At 39.9% G+C, this 23243-nt stretch overlaps 1 protein-coding gene across 3 annotated transcripts in view; it reads left to right on the forward strand.

The window, feature by feature from the left end:
- The window catches only part of LOC141798859 (IQ motif and SEC7 domain-containing protein 1-like), a 111523-nt gene that overhangs the window by 21865 nt on the left and 66415 nt on the right, over positions 1–23243 (forward strand). For all 3 annotated transcript variants that reach the window (XM_074680749.1, XM_074680744.1, XM_074680745.1), the window contains one exon: positions 6637–6744. In XM_074680749.1, coding sequence (XP_074536850.1) covers positions 6637–6744 — 108 coding nt within the window. The remainder of the gene's footprint in view (positions 1–6636; positions 6745–23243) is intronic.

Raw genomic sequence — 23243 nt, forward strand, 5'->3', positions numbered from 1 at the left:
TATCCTCTATAAACTTTTGTTTGCTTCTGCCTCTTAGTCTTTTCCCTGTATCTCTGTCTGCTTATTCAGTGGCATCTTTTTTAACTGAAACAGATGCTAGTTGTATATTGCTGTGACTGTTCTCGACGGTTTCCACATCACTCATGGTTTGTTTTTTTTTAGGCTCAGAGCTTCCTTGTTGCATCAGAGCTCAACAAAATCACTACGAGTGCCAACACGGCGTTTAGCTGACAACACATGGCAGCCTTACAGTCACTTACATTTCTCACCCTGCATTGCGATAACAAAAGTGAGCCTAGCTGTTCAAGATTTTGTGTGTTACATGGTCTTGTAGGTTTCATTATCATTAATAATAGAAAAGCCTCTGAACTTGGCACAGGCTATAAATAAATAAGCCCTGCTCCCGAAGGATGGCGTAGCACTGGTTTAAAGGAGGATTTTATTGTATGTGTGCGCATGTGTTCGTGTGTGTGTGTAGTGAAGGAGATTGGCCCTGTCTTTGATTGGGGGATTATACTCATACACACTTTGTGGCTAATGAGAGAGGAATAACAACATGGCGTAGTTTAATTGGTCTGTAGTCGTGTAATCACAGTGGATGGTTTCAGTCAGATGTGATAAGACCCTGGCAGAGATAGACTGGCAGGAGAGCAGGCTGGCACTCTGCAGCCTCAGTGACCTGGTTTCATTGGATTGTTCTGCACTAACATCTGATGATAAGATGTTCTTTCACTCCTTGCTTCACTTTTGTACAGCAGTCATTCATAAACCTGGTCTAGCTCACCACAGAAGTCCAAACATCTGAAAAGTGCTCTGACACTTTATTATGGCAAGTGCAATGAGAGCGCAGGATTAGAGGGATCTGTCACTGAAGAGTGTGTGAAACCCATCTATGCTCCTGTTATTTATACCTGTTTACCTGTACATGGTGAGCTCACTGAGGCTGCTGACTTTTTATAAAGATGGACGGTGTGTCTCCATCTCCTCCTGTTGGACAAAACTAAAGCAAAAGTTGAGCTAGCCTAATGTGAGTGTGACAGTTTTTAAGGCCATAGTGTAAACAGTAGAGATAGACCGATATGGATTTTCCAGGGCCGATACCAATACTGATTATTTGTGGTCAAGGAAGCTGATAACTGATATTTGAAGCCAATATTAATTTGCAGTCAAAGTGAAAATATTGGTGTAAAAATTTTGATCAATAAAAATTCCAACACCGAACTGCTTTCAAATGCCTTCAAGCATATGTTTATTTAACAGCTCCCAGGCTCAGTAGTATGTTCTATAAAGTTAAATGAAGATTAAAAAAAATTGCTAAAGTTTTCTACAGTAAATAAAGTTTCAATGTAACTGCAATAACTGTAATAACTGCACAGCTGATTGGCTGTTACCCAACCAATCAAAATTGTAACCAATCAGATGATACTGTGAGTGGCACAGTGCCAGGGATTGAGTAGTGACAGACAATCACAGCCACAACAACACAGTTTTAAATTTGTTTCTTATCGGCTGTCAGATTTTAAAAAAGGCTTATGCTTATATGCTTCAAAATGCCTAATATCAGCCCTGATAATTGGCTAAGCTGATAATCGGTCTGTCCTTAGTACACAGTAAGCTGGTTAGTGGAGCTCTGGTATAGGCTCTATACACAGATCGCACGCGGTGGCATGGGCATTTCCGGTTACCGAAAGAAGCAGAAGAAAGTGACGGTACAGGTGTTATGATAGCAGAGATTAAACAAATACGGTGTTTGCTGGAGTTGCCTTAAGTTTCTGTTAATGATATACAGAGAATCATCCAGGTATCTAGTACAACACAATGTAGCAAGTAGTAGAAGGCTTTAAAATGTATGTGTTTTTATTTGTTTGGAGTTTAGCAAGTAATTTGCTAACAGAATGCTTTCCTGCTCAAGTTAGCCAATCATAAACTAGGTGGGGCATCACAGGTTACTGGACGTAATCAGGATGAGGTCCTCCATGAACGTCTCAGAGACCCTTTTTTTGCAGCTGAATGTTGAGGTGATGATGAAATAAAAAAGGCCCCACTTATTTATAATAAAATATACACATTTTTGTGCTGGAATTTTAGAAATAAAACCTTGATTTTTCCTCTTATAAGGAGCTAAAAAATGTTAGTGACACTACATGCTGATTTTCATGTTTGTCTTTAAACTGAATAATGGTCAGTGTGATGACACCATCGAACAGTTTCTGTTTTTTTAAGAAATAGAAGTAATTCATCAAGTGTTGTAAAGGCATTACATTTCATTAATCATGATTTTTAGCTATGAATGTATCACTAAGCACTCCCTCTTGTGTTGGAGTTTATTGATGACTTTTGTATTTTCCATTCAGAGGGTCAAGTTCTAAATGTTTGGGCTTCACTTTTGTGGAGATGTCATAGCATTCATCTTTTCATACAGTCAATGGCTGTGACTAACTGTTTTTTTGTGTATCTATTTTGTTTTTAATAGTGATTTGATTTGAAAGCGACAGAAAGAAAAAAAACCCAGAAATTGGCATGCCCCCTTTTATACATCAATCTGATATTCTTAAGTTATTAGCTGGGCATAAGGTTTCTGTTTCACAGGAAATCTTTTCTTCTTCTTTGACCATCCATCTTCCACATTAATCTCACTGCTCTCATGCTGCAATGGGTCACAAAGCTTGATGTCTCTACAGAGCTCCTCAGCAGATAGTTATGTTGGTTGCACTAAAAGAGTTCTTGCTCTTTCACTTTCTGAGTGATGCAAAACGAAAACTGGATGCAAACATTTCACATCATGGTAATTGAGCATCATACCACTGTAATTTCTTAAACCTGATGATGATCATTTTCAGTTTAAGGTATCAAGAAAGAAAAATAATTTTAAACATCACAATCTGTGGACATTGTGTCTGTCGCAGTGAAAATGCCAAGCAATGAACTTTTCTTTACAAGCAGGTTTGTATTTGAAGGCCAAAAGAGCGTGTCAGAAAATTTCAGTGCAGTTGGTAAACTGAGGTATTCTGCAAAGCTCTGGGTTGGCCTGTGGCTTTTATTCCCCCATAATTCTCCTCAGAGGATTTGGAGAAACAGAGAGGCAGGGATTATAAACCTCCCTTTTTCTGCCGAGAAGACAATGAAGAGAAAAAAAAGCTTTGATGGGTTTTTGTTGTGGAGGTCAAAACCTCTGGAACCAGCAGCAGGGAACAAAGTGTTTCCAGTTAATTTAAACATTAATTAAAGCCCAGTTGTTGTTGTGCTCTGTGTATAACATGCATTTTTAAACAGGAGCAAAGAGACTGCACTATTGCAACTTCTGTTTCTCCTTACAAATGAGATATTCACTGACGTAGCTGCAGTTTTCTATCTGGAGGCAGGACGTTGCTTTCAGACAGGACAATGTGTGGACTGAGCTGTGCTTAATTCACACAGAAATCTAACCAAAAAAAAGAAAAGGAGCCGGACAGATCTCCAGCACGGTGACAGAACATGTCAGGGCAGCTGATCTGATATTTATCTGCAGGGACGAGAGGCGACAGAGCTGTGTTTCTGGTGCTGTCTCTCACCATCAGCTGGCCTGCTGCTGCAGGGATCACACAAACGTATCGCCTTCCTCGTCTCCCTCGCCTTCCTTGCTGTCTCTTGTTGCCATGGAGAATGATGCTCTACTTGGATAACTGGTGTAAGATGCCAAGCCTGCTGCTGTATTTGTCCTTGTGTGAGTCCCTTTGAGTGTGCAAAGTGGGTTTCAGCTCTCAATCAGGCATTGTTCTGAAAACAGCACCTGTGTGAGGAACACTGAAAGAAAACGAAGAGGAAAAGGAGGGCTCTTTCTAAATCTTAGAACATCTTTCTGCAGCGGAAACCAACGATTTATACAAGCTACAGGTATCTTTAATCAGCCATTGTGGATCTGCATGCTTAAATCTGCAGCCCTGTTATAAAAACTAACTCATGGAAACACAGGAAGGGAATTCAGATAAAAACTAAAGGTTCACGGCTCACAACTCAGCCAGAGCAGAGACATTAGCATTTTTGGGATTAATAATTCATCATACCGAAACAGCAGCAAATGGCAGCAGCCATGACACAATTAGCCACTGAGATTACTCAGGGCAGGATTTTTCACACAGAAAACGAGCACCAGCTGTGTTAAAGAAAAAAGCTGGGAAGAACTGAGTGCTGTCTGAGGAGCAATTTGAAGATTACTCGTTGATTGTTCTTTTTTTTTTCCTATTGGACTTTTGATGACACTGATCCAGGTGTCACTTTGTGTTTCGGTTAAGGCTTTTCTCCTCGAGAGAGGCAGGTGGGCTAAAAGTGTCTTGCTGTTACTCGACAGCTTGAGAAATATGTCTGGCCCATCTGAGCCCAGAGGTGGCAGAGCTCTGTGAGAACTTCAGCAAACAAAAAATGAGAGAAATGTCTCAGTGGAAATAGCTTTCAGAGGAAACAGACGAGAAAAGTCTGAGCAGTGGTCAGTAGAGGTCAAAACTGCAAGCACACACGGGTGGTTAAGACTCTCAGACAACACAAGAAAAAGAGAAACCTCTCTGATTAGGGATGGGAATTTCCAGTAATCTCGCAGATTTTTTTTTTTTTTAATCGTAAACAAAAAAAAGAATCTGTCAGACACAGACTACCTGGACTCTAATTGCAGACTCTACATACATCTTTGTCACTCTCAGCTGTTGTTCTCTGTAATGTTGGCTTGTGCTCTAGCTTGACAAACACCACCAGCTCCCTGAAGCCTTCTCCTTCCACAAAACTTAATGAAAGCATAACCTAGTTATCATTTTTTTTGTCTTGGGTGACAAGTTGCAGGTATAGCACACAGTCCTGTATTTGTTATGCTTTTGCTCTTGATGTAATAATATTTTACCAGAGAGTTGCTGTAGCTGCTGTAAAACAGTTGTTTTCACTGGAATCGTGCCAAAGCTGGGGCTGGAGAAGTCATAAATTTGTCTCCCGTTAGTTATCCTCTTACTTTCAGTTAAGTGAAAACAAAAAGCTAGGCCACACATTTCACACTGTTTGAGTTTCTTGAATAATGGGGTGAACAGGCAGTATACGAGTACTTGTACCAATCTGAGATAACCTTACCACAAATTGGACATTGTTTCTGTGACGTCACCTGTTTGTTTCTAATACAGAGTTATTTTGAAGTCTATTGTTGTCAGGTGCCATATCTAAAATGCTGAACCCGACCTGTCTTTGTTGTAGTTTGTATGAGTTAGAGAGGCAGGCCTTATGCTCCAGCAGACAGCTACAGTGTGCCTACCTGTCAGTCAAGTCAGCCATGCCATTATACAGGCAAAACCATGGATGTAAAAAACATGTACGTCATTTGGCTCGGCTTGAAGTGAGGTCGCCCCTAAAAACTGCTCCCCCTTGTGACAGGCTACAGTATTGGTTAAAAACTCTGTCTTCCCAGTCATTCAAGATGAGCTGTGGTCAAACTTTAAAAAACGGTTACCATCCATATGCTGTGGTGATATGACAATATTGTTGGGCTGCCATCCTCTTTTAAAGAAAAGTTTTGTTTTCATTTATTAAAAGATGTTTGAAACTGTTTTTTCGATTTGTTTAACAATGATGACGTTGGCGTTCTTGAGTATTTGTTTCAGTAATAGTAAGATATGTCAGGAAGGAGAGCCAGGAGGAGATCAGACTTTTAAAAGAAATAAGAAAACTTATTTTTTTAATCCAATTCCACTCAGATTCCTTTTGGGTCTCTCATGCACAGACTCTGGCTGCACAATGACGGCGCCTGTAATGGGGGTATTTTGGGCTTTAAAACCATACAATGGTAAAAGGTGGGGCCACGCTGTCCATTCTACATACAGTCCTAAGGCAAAACTCAAAATTGTAAAAGTTTGAAAAATAACAAGGTATAGAAAATTTTACTGGTCAAATATCAGCTTTTGGGTGTGTATGTGATTTCTAGTGGTTTTGCAGCCAGCCTCAAGTGGGCACTTGAAGAACTGCTGTTTTTAGCACTTCAGTATAGGCTCTGTGTTTTTAGACCAGAGGTTCCTGCTTTAACCTTGTGTTCCTCTTGTCAACCAGGTTTTGTTCTTTTCCCTTAAATTGTCTGTTTTTCACATTTCATAAGCCAATTTTAAAGAACATTTATCTCTCAACTTAAACCTGTTTGATGTGTGCAACTTTTTCAGATACAAAACAGATGGGGTTTTTTTTTGGAGCTTAGTGTGATGAATATATCTGCTTTCTTTAAAAAAAAAAAAAAAATCAGGGCTAGCATTTTGGCAGGGGGCACAAATTCAAAAACAGATCAAACCAGAATTTAGCAAGATTAGGAATTAGCTGCAACAGAAAACGGCCAAAAACCAATCACAATTGTTGAAATGTTTATGAAGTGCATTAAACAAGAAGACAATTGCAAAAATGATCATTTAAAAAAAAAAATTAAAATAGATAAACATTTTGAAGCACTTAGAAATGATATGTTGAGGACTTTAATGCATTGTTTTAGTAAAAACTAAGCTAAGACAGTTACTATTGGTATTATTTGCTTTGCTTTACATGTGATTCAGTGACTTTTTTATTTTGCCGTCTTAAACATAAAAACGCTTTTGTTTCTTCAGTCTGAGTAACATGTTTTATTTTAACGTTTTTTTCCCTCTGCAGGAGACATGCCTCTCTACCTGTGGAAGTCACAGAGAATCCTGTGAGGTTGGTGTCTGCTGCACACAGACGAGTCGTCCCATGCCGTAAATGGAAGTCAGCGTCCTTTGGGTACAGTAAGATGTTATTTTATGATTACATGCTCAGTGTTTGTCCCACGAGTCCCACTGTGCTTCCAGCACGGTGGTGCAACACTCATTTTCCTGTCTTCCTCTTGCCTTGTCAGTGTCTAACAGTTGTCAGGGTGGATAAGGACGCCCTGGTTATTAGGCTGTCTGTCGCAGATATATCGGCTATGACAGCTTGATGGGCGAAAACTTTTCTGTGATTTAATATTTGAGTCTTTGCAGCCCAGCAGCAGTCATCAGCATTTAATGACGCAGCATTTTCAGGGCGGCATTGTTGTTTACCTGACGTGTTCAACAAACTCCAGGAGCCAAATGCACTGCAGGAGGAGGTCATTAAAATTAGACTTAATGAAATATGATCCATCCATATAATCTGCTCACCCATTATCCTGTGCGGGGGCTCAGAGCTGAAGAGAGCTCCTCAAGAAACTAAGCACAAAGAGAGTTGAGCGCAGACAGTCGCATCTGTGGGACAGACTTAGGGGGCTTCAAACAGCTGCAGAGAGTTTCAAAGACGCCTCCTACTGTAGTGCTGTGTGCTTCATCATCAAAAAGGCAGAGTGAGCCTAATCCATAGCCCACTTTTGGCTCATGTGCAGCCCAAAAATAAATCCCAGAGCATGGTGGTTATGTTCTATTTTTAAAGAGCAGTGTTCAGAAGTTTCTGATGAGTAGGAACATCTGTGGGTTTTTTTTAGACTTTGCTAAAGCTGCAGTAAAAATAAAAGAAGAATTAGTCATTTCTGGCTGATTAATATCTCACTGGTTTGTGTTCTGTCTGATTGTCCCCGGTGTGGTTATTGCATTGTTTGTAATTCTGGAGCACAGCTGAGAGCTAATAGGTTAAATGGATCATGACTGTAAACAAGATGATGGCTGTGATTGGAGGTTGATTGTTTGCCTCTCGGGCTCAGCAGCTTTGTTTGCTTCAGATTGGGCTCAGTCATCTCTCTCAGTCACGCTGTAGTCAAGCACTAATTAATAAATGATGACAGTGCAAAGGAGCATAGCCTCATTTAAATTTTGGATCATTTGCTCATTTATTTCTGTTGTTTGATTAATTATATTCTCAAAGAGCTCTTTGCTGAATTTTTTTGAACATTTCAATTTCTTATACAGTATGTAGCTTTATTTAGCCAGGAAATCCCATGAGATTAAAGTCTCTTTTTTGAAGGAGACCTGGAAAAGAAAATCCATCATTGGTATTAACACAACTTATAATTAAGAGCACATCAATTACAGCTTAGGTTAGGATGCTAAGAACAGGAGGACATGACACAGGCAGAAAAGAACAGCAAACACATAATGCTAACTCCAGCTAATTAACTGTAAGTATTCTCTTTGGTTAGATTGTTTTTTGTGAGAGCTTTGAACTCAGTTTCAAACTGTTTTTTACTTTTAACCAAAACTAGACTTTTATATGTGAGATGTTTACGTTTTTGTTTAAAGTTCATTTGTTTTCTCTCAGTGCCAGTGATACTGCTTTAGGATGAATCAACAGACGTAGATGTATAAAAGTTCCTGCACAGTGTGGAGAGCAAAAGCATGTAGAACTTGACATCCAACAGTTTATTTTTTCATAGGGTGTATTCACACCTGGATCGTTTGGGGCAGTTGTTCCGAAACAGTGGGCAGCACCCCCGAAAGTCTGGTTCGTAAGGGGCATATATGAACACAGCAATCGTGCTAGGATGTGGGACAAAACAAGTGGGTCGAGATCGCCAAAAATAGGTGGTCTCAGCTTGCTTCCATTCAAGCCCTGTAGCGGTTCCTTTACAGTGAGAACACAAACACCCCGGCGACTGGCACAACTGACTCATAACTGTGGCTCACACTGTAGTGATGCGAGCAGTAGTAGTCAAAACAATAGAAGAAGAAGGGGTAAAAGAATCAACCACAGCAGCAGAAGAAGAGAAGACCGAAGAACTGAGGAAAATGAATCGTGGGCTTATGTGGAACAGAAATAAAGTGCCTTATGGAAGTGCCTTAATGCAGTTGGGACTCTTAAAAACTACATATGTTGATCATATAGCACACACTGTTACATGAGCCATAAACGCTATAAGGCTAATTAGCCACACACGTTGTTGATGCTCCATGAAGATAAAGAAACTCCCACCCTCTGGGATTTCTGACCAATGAGAGAAAAAAATCAATCAATCGCACGTGACATTTGTTTACAACTTTGGAAGAGACTTTTGCTTTGCGAACACAAACGAACCAAGTGACAACAATTGTATCATTTTTGCCCCTGAACTGGGACAAAGCAAACGAGCCACAGGTGTAAATACACCCATAAAGAATAACCTCCATTCGAACAATTCACTTTTGATAAAAGTGTAACTTGAGTGATAGATCTGCTTGAAAAAAGTCAATAAGCATTTCATGACTTCCTGAACGGTATCAGAAATTATTGTTTTGACCTTCATTGAGGAAACAAGCCTCCTAAAAGTTGTTTTTCCCTTCCCTTGCAATTCTTAGAGGTGATTAAACCTGGCTCACAGCTATGTGTTAACACTAAAAAAGCCTAAAAAAAAAAAAAAAAAAAAACAATGTCAGAACAACAAAATAAAAGAACAACAGCCAAACAATTGTAAAACTTTTTGAGAGCAGTTGAAAGAAAGTCCAGGAGCTGAATAGACATTATCTTCATGTTCCTTTGGGTTAGCAGGGAGTGGACATTCGATGTTTGGTAAGCAGATGGTATGATGTGTCTGTGCATCTGTGAGTCTCATACTAGCTTAAATCTGGAAAATCTTTATTTAACAAAGAAAAGCAGAAAAGTGAAGGAATATTTTTTTATTTACGTGGTGAGGAAGAAGCTAGCATTTTTACTTTTTACAAACCTGCATCATGAGGATATTTAGAAAACTGCAAATACATCACAAGGAAATCTGTCATTCGGAGACTGGAGAAGTTAGACAGAGAGAAGCTGTGTAACTTACTGTTTACAATGAAACTGAGACTCACTCAACAGAAACAGATACACTGGGCTTTTCAGACTTACCTGGAGGAGTGGTTTGTTCTTGTTCTAATCAGAGTACATGGTTGGTTCTGAAGTTGTTAGTTGAACAATGTGGCACACAGAAAAAGAAGTCTTGGCCAGATGTTTTTATCACATTTCCACCAAAGTTAAGAAGTTGGCCAGCTGCTGTCCAGAGGCATATTTTGACATTTGACAAAAGTTGGCAGGGTTTTAAGATTGAGCTACGCAAACCACTTGATATTGGCCTGCAACAAACACACATTTGTATAAGAAATGCAAAAACCCAAAGTGCGAAATGTTGAACTTTTTGTCATTTGAGCCTGGTTCATAGCTGTCAGCGTGTCGTCAAAGGCTCTGAGTTCTGAGCTGAGACAGTTCCACTTAAACTCTGTACGGTAGACCTCTAAGGCCCATGAAAACAACAATTTTCCTTTATATTTATGAAGAAATGAGAAGAAATTGTGGGTTAATCATTCTGTATTGAAGCCTTTTTTGCTCTCAGTGAGGGATTGATCTTTGGAACTGTGTTAGAAGAAAGGAGGAAATGAAATATTAATTATTGTGCCATTTGTGAGTGGCGGGGCCATGCCCTACAGTCTGCTAAATCACTTCACGTCTCTAAAATGTTTTGACGGAGCACATTGGGAACATTTTAAGGAAAGCCTTCATCGCAGTAAGTGTTTGTAGTTTCAGTGATGTTCGGCCGAAACGTCAGCTCCGGAATAAAACAGTGAAGTTATCGCAGCCCACTTAATTGAAGTCTGTGTTGCTCTCAGACGTCTGTCAGAGGCCGTCGTTCTCTTAAAGTTTCCTTAATCCTCACAAAGTTTGGAGAGTGAGTTTAAAAGTGTAATAGGAATTAATAAGGCAACTTTGGTGAGGGTGACTCGCTTGTCGGGCTTAATGGCGGTGTTTGGGCGATCTCTGGAGACGAGCGTTCAGACCGAGTGAGGCTGCCAGAGCATAATAGCAGACACAAACCCCAGGGACTTTCTTAGATTGTTGCTCCTGCTCCACATTTCTTCTTTACCTCTCTTTTTCTTTGTTTGTAGTCCTTTTGTATGGCTCTGCATATGTCCTTCTATTTTCTTTTCCTTCTTGTCTAGCAACAAAGAAACCTGGTGCAGAGAAAGTATTTCATCGGCTTCAGAGCTACAGCATATATATTAGTTTAAGCTGTTGTTCTCTGTGCTGAAGTGCGCATATTTGGGTCAATATTGTTGACTAATGATGTAGTTGTTGGAGCAATGTTTATTATTATTCTGCCACTGAGTACACAAAGATGATCAGCAGAGTAAAGGCAGAAAAAGTCCTTTTTTCAAGTGTTAGTCTCGCACTCTTTTTTTAAAGCAGGCTGAATAAACGAATTAATTTGTGTTTATTTTGTTTGTTTTTTTTAACCCTCAGCGATAAAAAGCTGGTCCACACAGAAACCAGTTTCAGGGGCTGCACTCAGGGCTACAGTAAATCAAATACAGCTGCATGGCTTTCCTCTTGATTTAATAAAATTAATAATTAATTGATTTTTAATGATCTACTAATTTATTTACAGACTCATTATTTCATTTAATTGTGTTTTGTTTGAAACATGTCTATAGTCTGTGGGGGCCAAGACAGGAAAATGTTGCGCACAGGCTTCACACATGAGCAGATACCGTCACCATCAGCCAGTTAAATCACCCAGATGTAGCGCGCGCGCGCGTGTGTGTGTGTGTGTGTGTGTGTGAGAGAGAGTGAGAGATGAAGACCCCTGCAGTGCAATAGAATATCTGAACCGGAACAGAGGTGCTGGATTACCTGACCTCTATCAGAACCGCAGCCATCAAATCAGCGAACATGTTTCTCAAGGTGTTTAATGTCTGGCCGTTTTTCACGTGCTGGCTCTGCTGCTGGCTCGGCCAATCAACAGCTGCTATAAACACGAGCACGAAGAGCCTGAAGCACGGGAGAGGAAGCTCAGGAAAATGGAACTCAACACATAAAAGAGCTCAATGTTAAAACACTGACAGCGGAAGTAATGAAATGAATGAAGGAGAAATTTCTTTAAGAGATGAATAATAAATTGGATACTTAAATAGTTGCCATTGGGAACAAAAATGGCTGAACCTCCAATAAAAGGAAGAGGTGAAAATGGCTTCTTGATGTGCTTCAATCTGAATCAGCTTTATTAAACTTAATTTGAACTTGGCAGCTGGAGTTGAGCTGTAAAGAACATTCAGCGAGGACAGCCTGTGATCATAAAAAGGGGGAAAATTCTCATTTTCAGTCAATCTTTTTTTAACTGCTGGGACAAAAATGTACAAAAAATCATGGGAATCTCTATTTTCAGAAGTAAAGTTAGGTCAAGATTTTGAATTTCCTTTCATCTTCTGATTGGCTCACCGTGAGACGTCACGTCTCCATGATATGCACATGATCGCGAAGCACGATTCACAGACCACTTTCCTCATGAATATTAAAATGCCTTCCCTGCTCAGCCAATCATAGATAAGTATTCACATGAATATTAAAGAGCCATGTGCAGCGGCTAACGTAAACTTACTGTACTCGTTCGAATACAGCACTGTACCAAACCGAACGGCCTTATGGAGCTGTTCGGCACGGATACATGTACCGTTACACCCCTAGTTGTTAGTGTTATAAGTTTGCTATTATTTATTTATTATCAGTGTTATTGTACTTAAGTACACTCTTTCTTTCACTGAAATGGATGATTCCATCAAAAGATGACATGGGTAGTGTCCCAAAATGTGGCCAATAGGTCAAAGTTTTAAGACGTGAAGTGTCGTGGGTCTGAGAGGCAGAAATATAGTGTCTTCATAAGTGGATGCTGGGTCTTAAGAGGTTAAACAAAATAGGACAGAATTTCTGAAGTGGGGGTGCACGGATCACAATTATCTGGCCGATCACCGATCTTCAAGACGCCTTACCTGCCGATACCAATTTTTATTTTTTATTTTTGTAACTGACAGCATATACCTTCAATGTTCCAATTGATTTTATTGAAAATCATTGAGCAATACCTGTGAAACAATAATATGTTTATGTTTTTACTTAAACAACCAATAAAGGGTCCTGAGTTTGAGGTCTGTCAGACCTTCCAGGGTAAGTTTCATATGTAAGGATGGGCTGATCACCAATCACCGATCATCGATACCCAAAATTAAGGAATCAGCACCAGTCGAATGCTGAGTCTGAAAGATTAGTCCGATTTGGGCTTAATTTTTTCCTTTTTCATGCTCTTACATTACATGTTAAAATTTCATTCACACCACTTTCACACATGGATGGCAGAAGCTTCAATGTAAAGTGACCATCAGTATTAACTAATCATACTTACTCATCGCTGGCACAGCCTCTTGGATTACAGCCACAGGGGCCAGTTTAGGGTTAAGTATCTTTCCCAGGGACTTTTTTGCATGGGGACACCAGGACCTGGATCAAACCTCTAACCTATGGATTGAGAGCTACAGCTGCCCTTGTCAGTGAAGTGTATATCTGGGCTGACAGTTAAGAAGTCCCATTACTAAAACCCTTAACCGTGTTTTCAGTAATCTAGAAACAAAATCACCGACATCACACTTTTCCACATCAGAGTAAACACAACTAGGCTCTTAGCTGCCAGATGTCACACTCCTGTCGTATAGCTGAGGCCACAGAATCAATAAGTTGTTTTGGCTTAAATACCTCTACAGAATAAAAGCCTGAAAAGCAATGAAAGGAGGAGTGATGATGATCCTAAATCCAGAGGCTCTTGCTGGGATTGCACTGTCCAAAAGACTGAGTTACCAATCTGTCTCACACCAAAACAACTGACTGAAGTCTGCGAGTGTCTATCTTTACCTTTGAAATGCTCTTCTCTTTCCCTTACAATTATTTCCCTGTGTTCTCCTCGCATACAGCTGTGTAGGAGTCCTTTCATGAAAGGCAGCCCACTGAGAAAAATATCCACATTGTTGTGACTTGAGTTTCAATTGTGATGTTTTGTGTTGGCTTCTGCTTTGTGGCTCATTTTATTATCCCATGACTGTTGTGTGTAGACTCTACAGCCTTGAGAGTTAAAAGCAGAAAGTGTGTTTTTATGCCGGGTTAAAAAAGTGAAAGTGGAGCAGTTGGCTTGGCCAATGAGGGCCCAGGATTAAAGCTTATTGTGAGATGGGATAATTGCTCTGTACGGTCTAGTGAGGAGAAAAGAGTCTGAATTTATCTTAAGGCTTGTGACTGCAACTTGAAAAGAAAGGGAAACAAAAGCTGCAGAATTAAAATGTATCTGATGTGATGATGTCAGAATGACGCCATATTGATCGGATGCTTTCTGTATCTTTGGTCAAATTGTAAACAAGGAAACTAGAAAAGCATGTCTAAAATAACTTTTCTTTCTTTCTTTTTTTTGCGTGAGCAGTAGCTGCTGTATTCATCGCCCGCAGCTGCCTTCTAGTTCATTCCTGTCCAGAGCTGAGACCTCTATGCACCCATCAAGCTCAGCTCAAGGCTGAATGAGGGCTTTTAAATACCCAAGATGCTTTTCTGCTTCTTTTTTGCCTCTCTTTTCTTTCCTTTTTCTAAATTTTTTTTTTCTATCCATGTACTCAAAATGTATCTGCCTGCTTTCACCCACCCCCCTCTTTCTCCCTCTGTCGCTTCAGTTAATTACTTACATGTGGTTTGATGGATGGCTTAAAGACAGGGTCTTTACAGAGGTAAAGGTAAGGCAGGGTGGTTTTGTGTAAATCTTTCTGCAAATGTTTACATCCATCTCTTAAAGCTCCCATGATACTACTCAAAGGTCATAAAGCTGCTGATATCCCGCTGCTGTTTGTTTGTGATCTTGGCTCTGATTTGGTGAGAAAACAGATCTGAACCTGGAGTTCCATTTTAGGTCTGAATAATTCAGATGCTTAATGGTGTTCATTATGGGGAACGACTATTTCCGAACAGAACCTGTGATTATCTGCAGGGCCCTCTAATAAAACCACTGCAGAGCCTATTGATTCCTGGGAATGGCCTGATCACAGACCCCCCCCCCCCTCCAGCCTGCCTGCCTGCCTGCCTGCTGTAAACAGCCGGGGAGTTATTTGCTGACGGTTGGAGGCTGGGATGTAGCCGCAGGGGTGAATGTGGTGGCACAAGCAGTCGAAACGGAGAATTAATACCATATGCAGCTTCATGATCCTTACATTGTTTGTGTTCTTGCTTGTTTTTCATGCTACACCCCGTTTCTTTTGGTGCCTGACAGTGTTTGAGGTCATTTGGAGAAAGCCTAAACGACACAGTAAACATTTATTGAACGTGGCAGCTAACAGTCCTGGCTAAATGAAGGAGCTGTCGTTCTGTGCCAGAGTCAGTGTCGGTTTCAAGAAGGCGGTAATGAAAGTGCCTTCCACCTCCTATAAAATCCACCGGGATGCATGAATTCTTCCTTTATTGTGGCTTTTTTTATTTACTGCTGTTTGTATTGTAAAATTTGATTCCAGCTGATGGGAAATCACAACTGCACAATGATTTAACGGCCCAATGAAACAGAGTGCCCACTTCCACACCACGTTTGAACTCCTGTGAAAAAAAACACAAACCAGTTTGTGTTTGAAGTTTGCAGCTTCTGTTTCGTCATCACATTCTCCGAGAGCTAATTACAGGCTCCGTGCTGAGCTGTGGAGCCCCGTCACTGGAAAACACGCACTTTTGATTCTGCCATGTGGCTTCTGATAAGTTTTTCTGACTCTCCAGTTCAAAAAAGAGAAATGTGAAACTCTTTATGCCATGAGCCTTTTGCTTCTCTCTGTTCTGATTTTGATCCCTTTGGCCATGAGAGAAGTGTGTGTTCTCACATTGTTCTGCATTCAGGAAGTGTCGCTGCACATAAACCGCTTTAAAGGATCCCCACAAAATACAATGAAGCCTGGCTAGCGTTCAGTCATCAGAGTGTTGGCTGTGTTTTATGTGTGTTTAGAGTCCCTGTGCTACTTTAACACTCTTTATAGATTTAAAATGATGCTGAACCAAAACGTCAATACTTTTTTGCATATAGAGCAACATTCCTGTTTACTTTTTTCTAACAAATTTATGACATGAAAGTCAACAACACAGCCATTAGTGATTACATCATAATTTTGTAGAGCTGATGAATTGCTGAGCTCTTTGGTAATTCATTTTGCAAAACACCAAACATGCTCTGCTGAGCCTTTCCAGTTTTAAATCTCACTGACTTATTCAGATTCATATTTCATAAACTAAAAGCGTTGGAGTAAGTGAGAACCTGTTGCAAAAAAAGAAGAGTATTTAAAAGCCTCTGGAAAACTGTAATGTAAATTTCATGGTTTTATTTTATTTTTGTTTTCTTTGCATTTTGGGTCAAGAATAACTGAATTGTTGAATGCCTTTCCCCTAAATTACACATTGTTTTTAACACTACACTGTTTAATCGTTTCCAAAGACAAACCATACACTCAAGGTAAATCAATTAGGAGGGCAACAATAATATGGAAAAACATAATAACATAAAAAAGCTGTGAACTAAAAAACTCCAGTTACTTAAAACAATAGATATCAAACAGTAAAAAGACTTACAGTAGTGGCAAAACCAAGTGGTAACTTCCCGTTTAAAAATATGAGGCAATGTGAAAGTTCTGAAATCTGCAGTTTGTCAAGCGTCCACTAGAGTCTGGCTCCAGAAGTACCTGAGTCCACTTGCACACCAAGCCAAAAAAGCCATTTTCACAGAAGAAATAAACTTGTTAACAGTCTGGTACAAAAAATGTCTCCTGTCTGAATAGTTGATTTCACTTTCAGGGTGAATTTTTTTCTAACTTAGCAGTTTAGAAGATATTAAGAACGCAAGTTTACCCAATCAGAGGTATAGTTCAGCTGATTGACAGGCGCTCTATAGCCCCATTTTCGATATGGACCCTGTCAACCCTGACGTCACAGAGACTACGTCTATTTATTATACAGTCTATGGGCAAAACACACCAAGCAATGAGGGGCTGATGGCCTACCTGGTTAAGTGTGCCCCAAATAATTGTTTGACTCCAGGCCTTGACCTTCTCCTTCATGTGTTTCCTCACTCTGTACTCCCCTTTTTGTCCTATTCAATAAAGCTAAAATGCTCCAAATCGTAGCTTAAAATTAACCAGCAAGAAGAAGACACCCAACTACAAATAAAGACGACACATAAACACCACAACCACCAACTAAAAATCAAGGAACAGAAAAAAGTTATAATAATAACAAAGTAAAAACATACAGGAACAGCAGAATTACAACCACCTCAACTAAATGTTAAACTTGAGAAAGTAACACCCAACAACAGATAATAATACCCAGAAAGAGAAATTAAACAAATGAAGCCCAATAACAACAAATCGTCACCTCCCAAAGACTACACTTCTAAAAACAAAAGAAAACTTAAAAACACCAAACAACACAAAAAGACACCCTCCATTAAAAAGACACTCACCAAAAGACAAACAACTGTAGCAGAAAGACACCCAAAAACTAAAGACAACCTAACGAAGAAGCCCTGAACAACAAAAACAAGACATCCAACATTATCAAAAGACACAGACAACAACAAAATGCTACTGAGCAACAAAATTACTCAGAGTAACAACGAGATACCCATCAAAAACCAAAGCCGATTCAACTACCAAAACAAAAGTCAGCTGACAACTAAAAGGAACAACCAGGGACAAGATAACACCCAATGACAAATAGACGCCAAACAACCAAAAAAACAAAAAAAAACAAAGATGACAAACTGTGACAAACAGATCCCAAATAACAAAAAAAAAACATGAAACAACAACACAATGACGTATTATAACGAAAGCCTCTCAGCAATAACCAAAGCAGACTCTCAACAAGGCAACCAACAAAATCAAAAGGCCCCTAACAACAAAATGACACCTTAGATGAAAAAATGTTGGAGTCAAGAAAAAAAACAGGGGAACCAAAAGACATCCGAGAATAACGAAATGAAACCCATCAATTAAAAGACGCCCAGCAACAAGAAGTGTCAAAAACCAATGACAGCCAGCAGTCAAAGGACACCCATATCCCCTTAACATCACAACCTGACTATGATCTTTATTTAGTTTCCCTCGTGCTTGTTGACAGGCAGGGACTCTGAATCGATGGAGATTTCATTGACTTGGTATGAGGTCTTAGTAATCAAGATATTCTGTCACACTGTCACTGCAATCACTGCAACACACACTTATCCAGTCAGCGGGTACAACCTCAACCTTTGTAACACACCAGCCTGCAGACTCTGGCTGTAATTAGCTGTGACATTATTTGAGATACGGTCACGGCTTAAGACGTTGTGCACTTGTGAAATATTGGTGTTTTTTTCAGCAGGTGGAACAATGAACCTGTCATCTACCTGCATGAGAGGAAGTGTGTGTTGTTATGCTTCTCTTAAGAAAGAGGAAAGGATTTGTATAATGCACAGTGTGTGTGTAGAATCAATGCAGCAGTAATGAAAAGAAACCCTGGTACATTGTGACAGTATCATGTGTGACATCAATGCAAAGCCACCCGGGCATCCCTGAGCCCATAACACGTCAGAGCATTATCTTTTTTAATCAATGTTATTCCTCATACCTATAGTCACTTTTCTAGATAAAGTAGATATAAGCAGAGATTACTGATCCTCCCTCACAAACCTATCTTTTCATCATCTCTGTGCCAAATTAATATCAGGTAAAGAGCCACTGAGCGCCTCTGATCCATCTTCTAGTCTGATAGAAAGCATTTGCAATTCCAACGCAGCGTATCACCGCTCACATCGAGCGGGAGGGTGGGGTGGGGTGGGGGGTGGGGGGCTTGCAGGGAGGAGATGAGGGAGTAAGGAGTCACACTCTATTCCTCCAGAAAATGAGACCAGAGAGCAGCGTGATCGCTTGATCTCCGCTGCTTTTTCAGGGATTTGTGTGTGTGTATATGCAAGAAGATATTAACAAGATGCTGCTGCTTGCTGAGTGTGTGATCTGTTTGTGTGAGAGGTGAAATCTCCAGCAAAGGAAGAGCAGGGAGTGGAGATGACAGAGGGATTAGACTGTGAGGGTAGAAAGAGCTGTAACAAGCATAAATGAGACATGCAAAAACAGCTCAACCAGATCTAGGAGCTCAGGACCGGCTTTTCTTGCTGCCTTGGAATATGTGGTATTGCATAGTGATGGCATAATTAATACAAAAGACACTTCTCTCTTTGGATGCTAGTTTCAGATTTACATGTAATAGTATTCCCTTCCCCCTCATGTCAGTTATAAAAGATTTTAAGGGAAAATGAATTCAACCCTTGTTACTTCAACCAGCATTTAAAGGATGCATGAACAGATGGATGTACTCTTGATCTTAAACTGGGAAACTGTAGTGTTACAGAAAAGATGACACTGGGGAACACAGTTTTGGTCTGACAGCTGTCTTTAACTGATTATTGGGTGAGGAATCCAAAACTGATTTCAGTTTTTCTCTATCATATCAAGTTTTTGAACCATAGGCTCCTAATTTTCTTAAGAAAATATATGAAAAATACTTTAACAGATATGTGCTTGCTTTATAAAATCTTCAAATGACCAACAATAGAATATGTAAGAAACACGCATGACTGCAATTTTTATCTAACACTATTATGTTTTTACAAAGGATACAGCTACTGAAGGAGCTACAGGAGCAGACCTGTTCTGGAACAAAGGAAACACATACCTATGTAAATAAAACACCAAGATGGAATAGTTACAAGCTTTAAAGACTAAAATAAAAACAGGATAAAACAAAATAAAAGTTACAACTGTATACCCATGGTTACAAGGTTGTGAAAAGCCAGCAGAAATCCTCTTAATTCCTACCATGCTAGCTTTCTGTTTGCAAATATTGATAGCAATGACCTATTGGGAGCTGCACACACCTCCCACTGCGCTGTCTTAACGGTGACTGCACAAACAAGTTGCCACATAGCTGTAAAAGAGTCTCATCATAATCAGCTGGCAAGTCCTACTAGAGCTAATCAGTGGAGTTAAGCTTCTCTGGAGGGAAAGCTGTGGAGAAAAAACTTAACATGGAATCAACATGCCAATTTTAGTTTTCATCAGCATAAAAATCTAACTGAACAGAATTTTTTTTTATTGTGTCCCAGTGTTATTCAAGTAAAAGTTATGGCATTTGAAAATACACATACCCTGCTATTCCCAAAGGAAATATAAATGCAGTCGAATAAAGAGTAGATATCACTTTGTAATGGCAATCGTGAAGAATCTGTAATCTCTACCTCCCTGAATTTAAGACAGGCCTCAATATGAGACAAGCCCTGAGACATTTTTGAATCAAACTTTTGCCAAACAAAGATTTGGCTTCCTGATGTCATTTCAGCTTTTATTGCCATCTTTAAAGCCAGCACAAGCACCAGACTCTCCCTACTCACCACTGCGTACATTTCATCCAGCTTTTGGTGTGCAAACTTGACTGCATGACTTATCTCTGTGCTGCTGTTGTAAAAATTAAATGTGATGTGAAGAGGCCTGACAAAAATAGTTACAGTTTATGGCAATCTTATTTAGACCAGCTTTTTGTTTTAACAACATCAAGCCACACCAGGCTACCATAAGAGACCCTGTCTCTAATTGAGACAGGCTTTTATTGGAAGTTTTACAATATCTATAAAAACATAAATCATGAGTACCAGATCCTGTTTGGGGGCTTTTGTGCCTTTATTCAAGACATTAGATGATGCAAGAGTCCTGGACCAAAGAGTACAGTAAAGGGACTGAGGACATATTCCAACCAGGTGGCAACCTCCATCGTTGAAAAATGAAGCTGATACTGCAGTTCCTTTAGTGTCCATTTGAGGCTGTCTGATAAAGCTAAGGATTCCCCATCAGGTTCCCTGTCAAGATTCCTGTTTGTAGCAAAATTAAAACACATTTGCAGCCTGGTTCAAAAAAGTAGGGGGTTTTTAGTATATCTATTTGTACACACTCTATTGGGGGTGAAATTTTGAATGATTTTTTTTGACAGTATCTTGCTTGATCAAAAACTTGGGGCTAGTAATTGGTGCTGAATTAGGTACTCTTATAGGTACCAAACGAATTCTGTCTAAAGTACCAGGTTCCGATTCACATAAAGGTACCATGTTCAGGTAACGCATCCTTGTGACTGTGAGGGAGTGGAAGAGTAGGTGATTTTCCATGCTGGACATGAACACAGAATTGTCAGGTTATATACTGAAGATTAAATATGTTAAATTGAAAAAAACTGAGATTTTATTATTTATAAAGTTGATATTTTTCACCACATAAACACAAAAAAGTACAGAAAATTGGTACCGTTGAGTACAGATACTAATTGCCAGGTACCGGGCTTCGGTACTGTATCATTTCAAATGTGAAAGGTACTGTTACTGCCATTTTCCATTTACTGTCTGTCGGGTGGTATGTGGTAGTTGTGCTTATAGCTTGCATTTAATTCATGTCTCTTTAAGCTAAATTGGTGTCAAAAAAGATATAAGAACTAAGTATAAGATACAAGTTAACTTTAATCTGGTGTCTCAGTTGACATGTGTCAGTTGTGAGTGATGATGTAATTTTCTTTGATTGAATGAGATGCTGTGATGCTTTCGGTTTCGTTTTTCTGTTTATGAAAGAACGAAGGCAACACACTGATTCTACTGTCATTAAACCATAAACACACATAGTCTCATTTTTTCTGTCCAGAAGTGGTTTCAGGAACATGGGAACTAAGTAAACATCAGAAAACTTAAAAACTACAGGTACCCTTGCTACTTGGGGCAGAATTGTTATTGTTTTACTTCCAAACTCTTCTCCTGAAACCAAAAGGTAAATACATCTATGTTCCTTACATGCAGTGTCTCAAACCAGGGTTATCCAATGTAAGAACAGAGCCTTTGCTCACAAAGGTCACGATATAACCTTTGAGCTACACCATAACCAGGTAAATGAGATGACCACTGATCATTAAAGCCACATTCTGCTTCTTTTACTCACCACATAGACTCTTTTTCTTTTTACAGTTTATGTGCTGTGCTGTACTAAAATGCTATCCAGAAAACTTTTGATGCCATCTGGCTCCAAACCTACAGGTTCTGAATTGTTTTGCAGAATTTGGACGCCGATTCCGTCAGGAGAGACTCAAAAAAACATGTTTATAAAATGCAATACTTCTTCACCCAAAAGCAGTCACAGACATTGAATAAAATATACGTCTGGGAAAATGATGGAAAACATTTCCAAGGAATGAGAAGAGGGAAGTGTTTAACCTGTGACCACTGGGAGAAGGGCTGATCCTAGACTATATTAACAATCTCTGTGACTCATTATTTAACATTTGCTGTTGCATCAGGGTTGAGAATGTTATAAGAATCAATCAGACACATGAAGTCTTTTTTTCTGTGTGTGTAATGATACACTGAGCGTAACCCTGGACCTCTACTCTATAGGAAGTGAATGTGCTTTCACCTAACTCCTCTGTTCTTTTCCAAACTCCATAAATATCAGTTTGTGTCTAAATGCCCCTATACCTGCACATCAGTATTACTGACACCAGACTATCTGCTTCAGCACAGGCCTGTGAGGTCAAGAGACGCCTCAGTCTGAACCTCTCAGTCAGAGGCAGAGAGAGACAGCTCTTTGTTTGGCCTGCGATGAAAAGCTCGTCTGTCTTCCTCCTCTGATGTTCTCAGGCTGGAGGCCAAGTCAGTGACAGGAGGAGCCTTTGCACAGCGCTGTGCCCTCTGCCAGGGAGCTGCAGAGTTAGTGCTGGTTTGTCACATGGAGGAAACTGTGTGAGAACATAAACCTGTCATTGTCAGTGATGGGTGGAGAGGATCTCAGGGGGTGGGGGGGCAGTTTTTCCAGCTGTTGAAGCTAAACTGAGTGGTTAGCATAATATTTTTGTGGAATTAGTGCAGAAAGCTGGACACAACAGGGATGAAAAAACAGTAGATAGCACTGTGTCATGTTTCATTGAGACAAAACACTTAAACTCCACATATCTGTATTATTTTCTTGTTTTTAGAGCTCTGACATCCGTGTTCTTACTCAATAATTCATCAAACCCACATATGTCTGATTAATGCGGCTAAATTAAGCATTCAATGTGTGCTTTTGCTTTCTTGGTCTGTGGACTAACAATACACCTCCAGAGGGAAATGTTTTCCCATCATCAGTAATGGTATCGATCACATCAGGCTGCTTTTATTTACAGAGAGGAGGTGAAGCACTGCCATCTTGTGGTTTGCAGATCTCAGTGCTCCGGCTCTATCTGTCACTCTATGTCTGTGATGTGTTTGAAGCAGGCTGAAGTCTCATGAGAGTAGACGGTACCCTGCAGAGCTTCTCTGCTGGGGGTTAACATAAAGCTTCCAACTGTTCGGCACACACAGTTCCACCAACACTGCCTCTCCAATCTATTGTGCCGGCACGTTAAAGACACAGCTCAAAGAACAGATAGTTTCTCTTGTTGAAGCTGGAAGGCAGAGG

The sequence above is a fragment of the Halichoeres trimaculatus genome, unplaced genomic scaffold (genome assembly GCF_033239565.1).
Source record: "Halichoeres trimaculatus isolate MK-OKI-2021-1 unplaced genomic scaffold, fHalTri1.1 fHalTri1_scaffold_11, whole genome shotgun sequence".
NCBI lineage: Eukaryota > Metazoa > Chordata > Actinopteri > Labriformes > Labridae > Halichoeres > Halichoeres trimaculatus.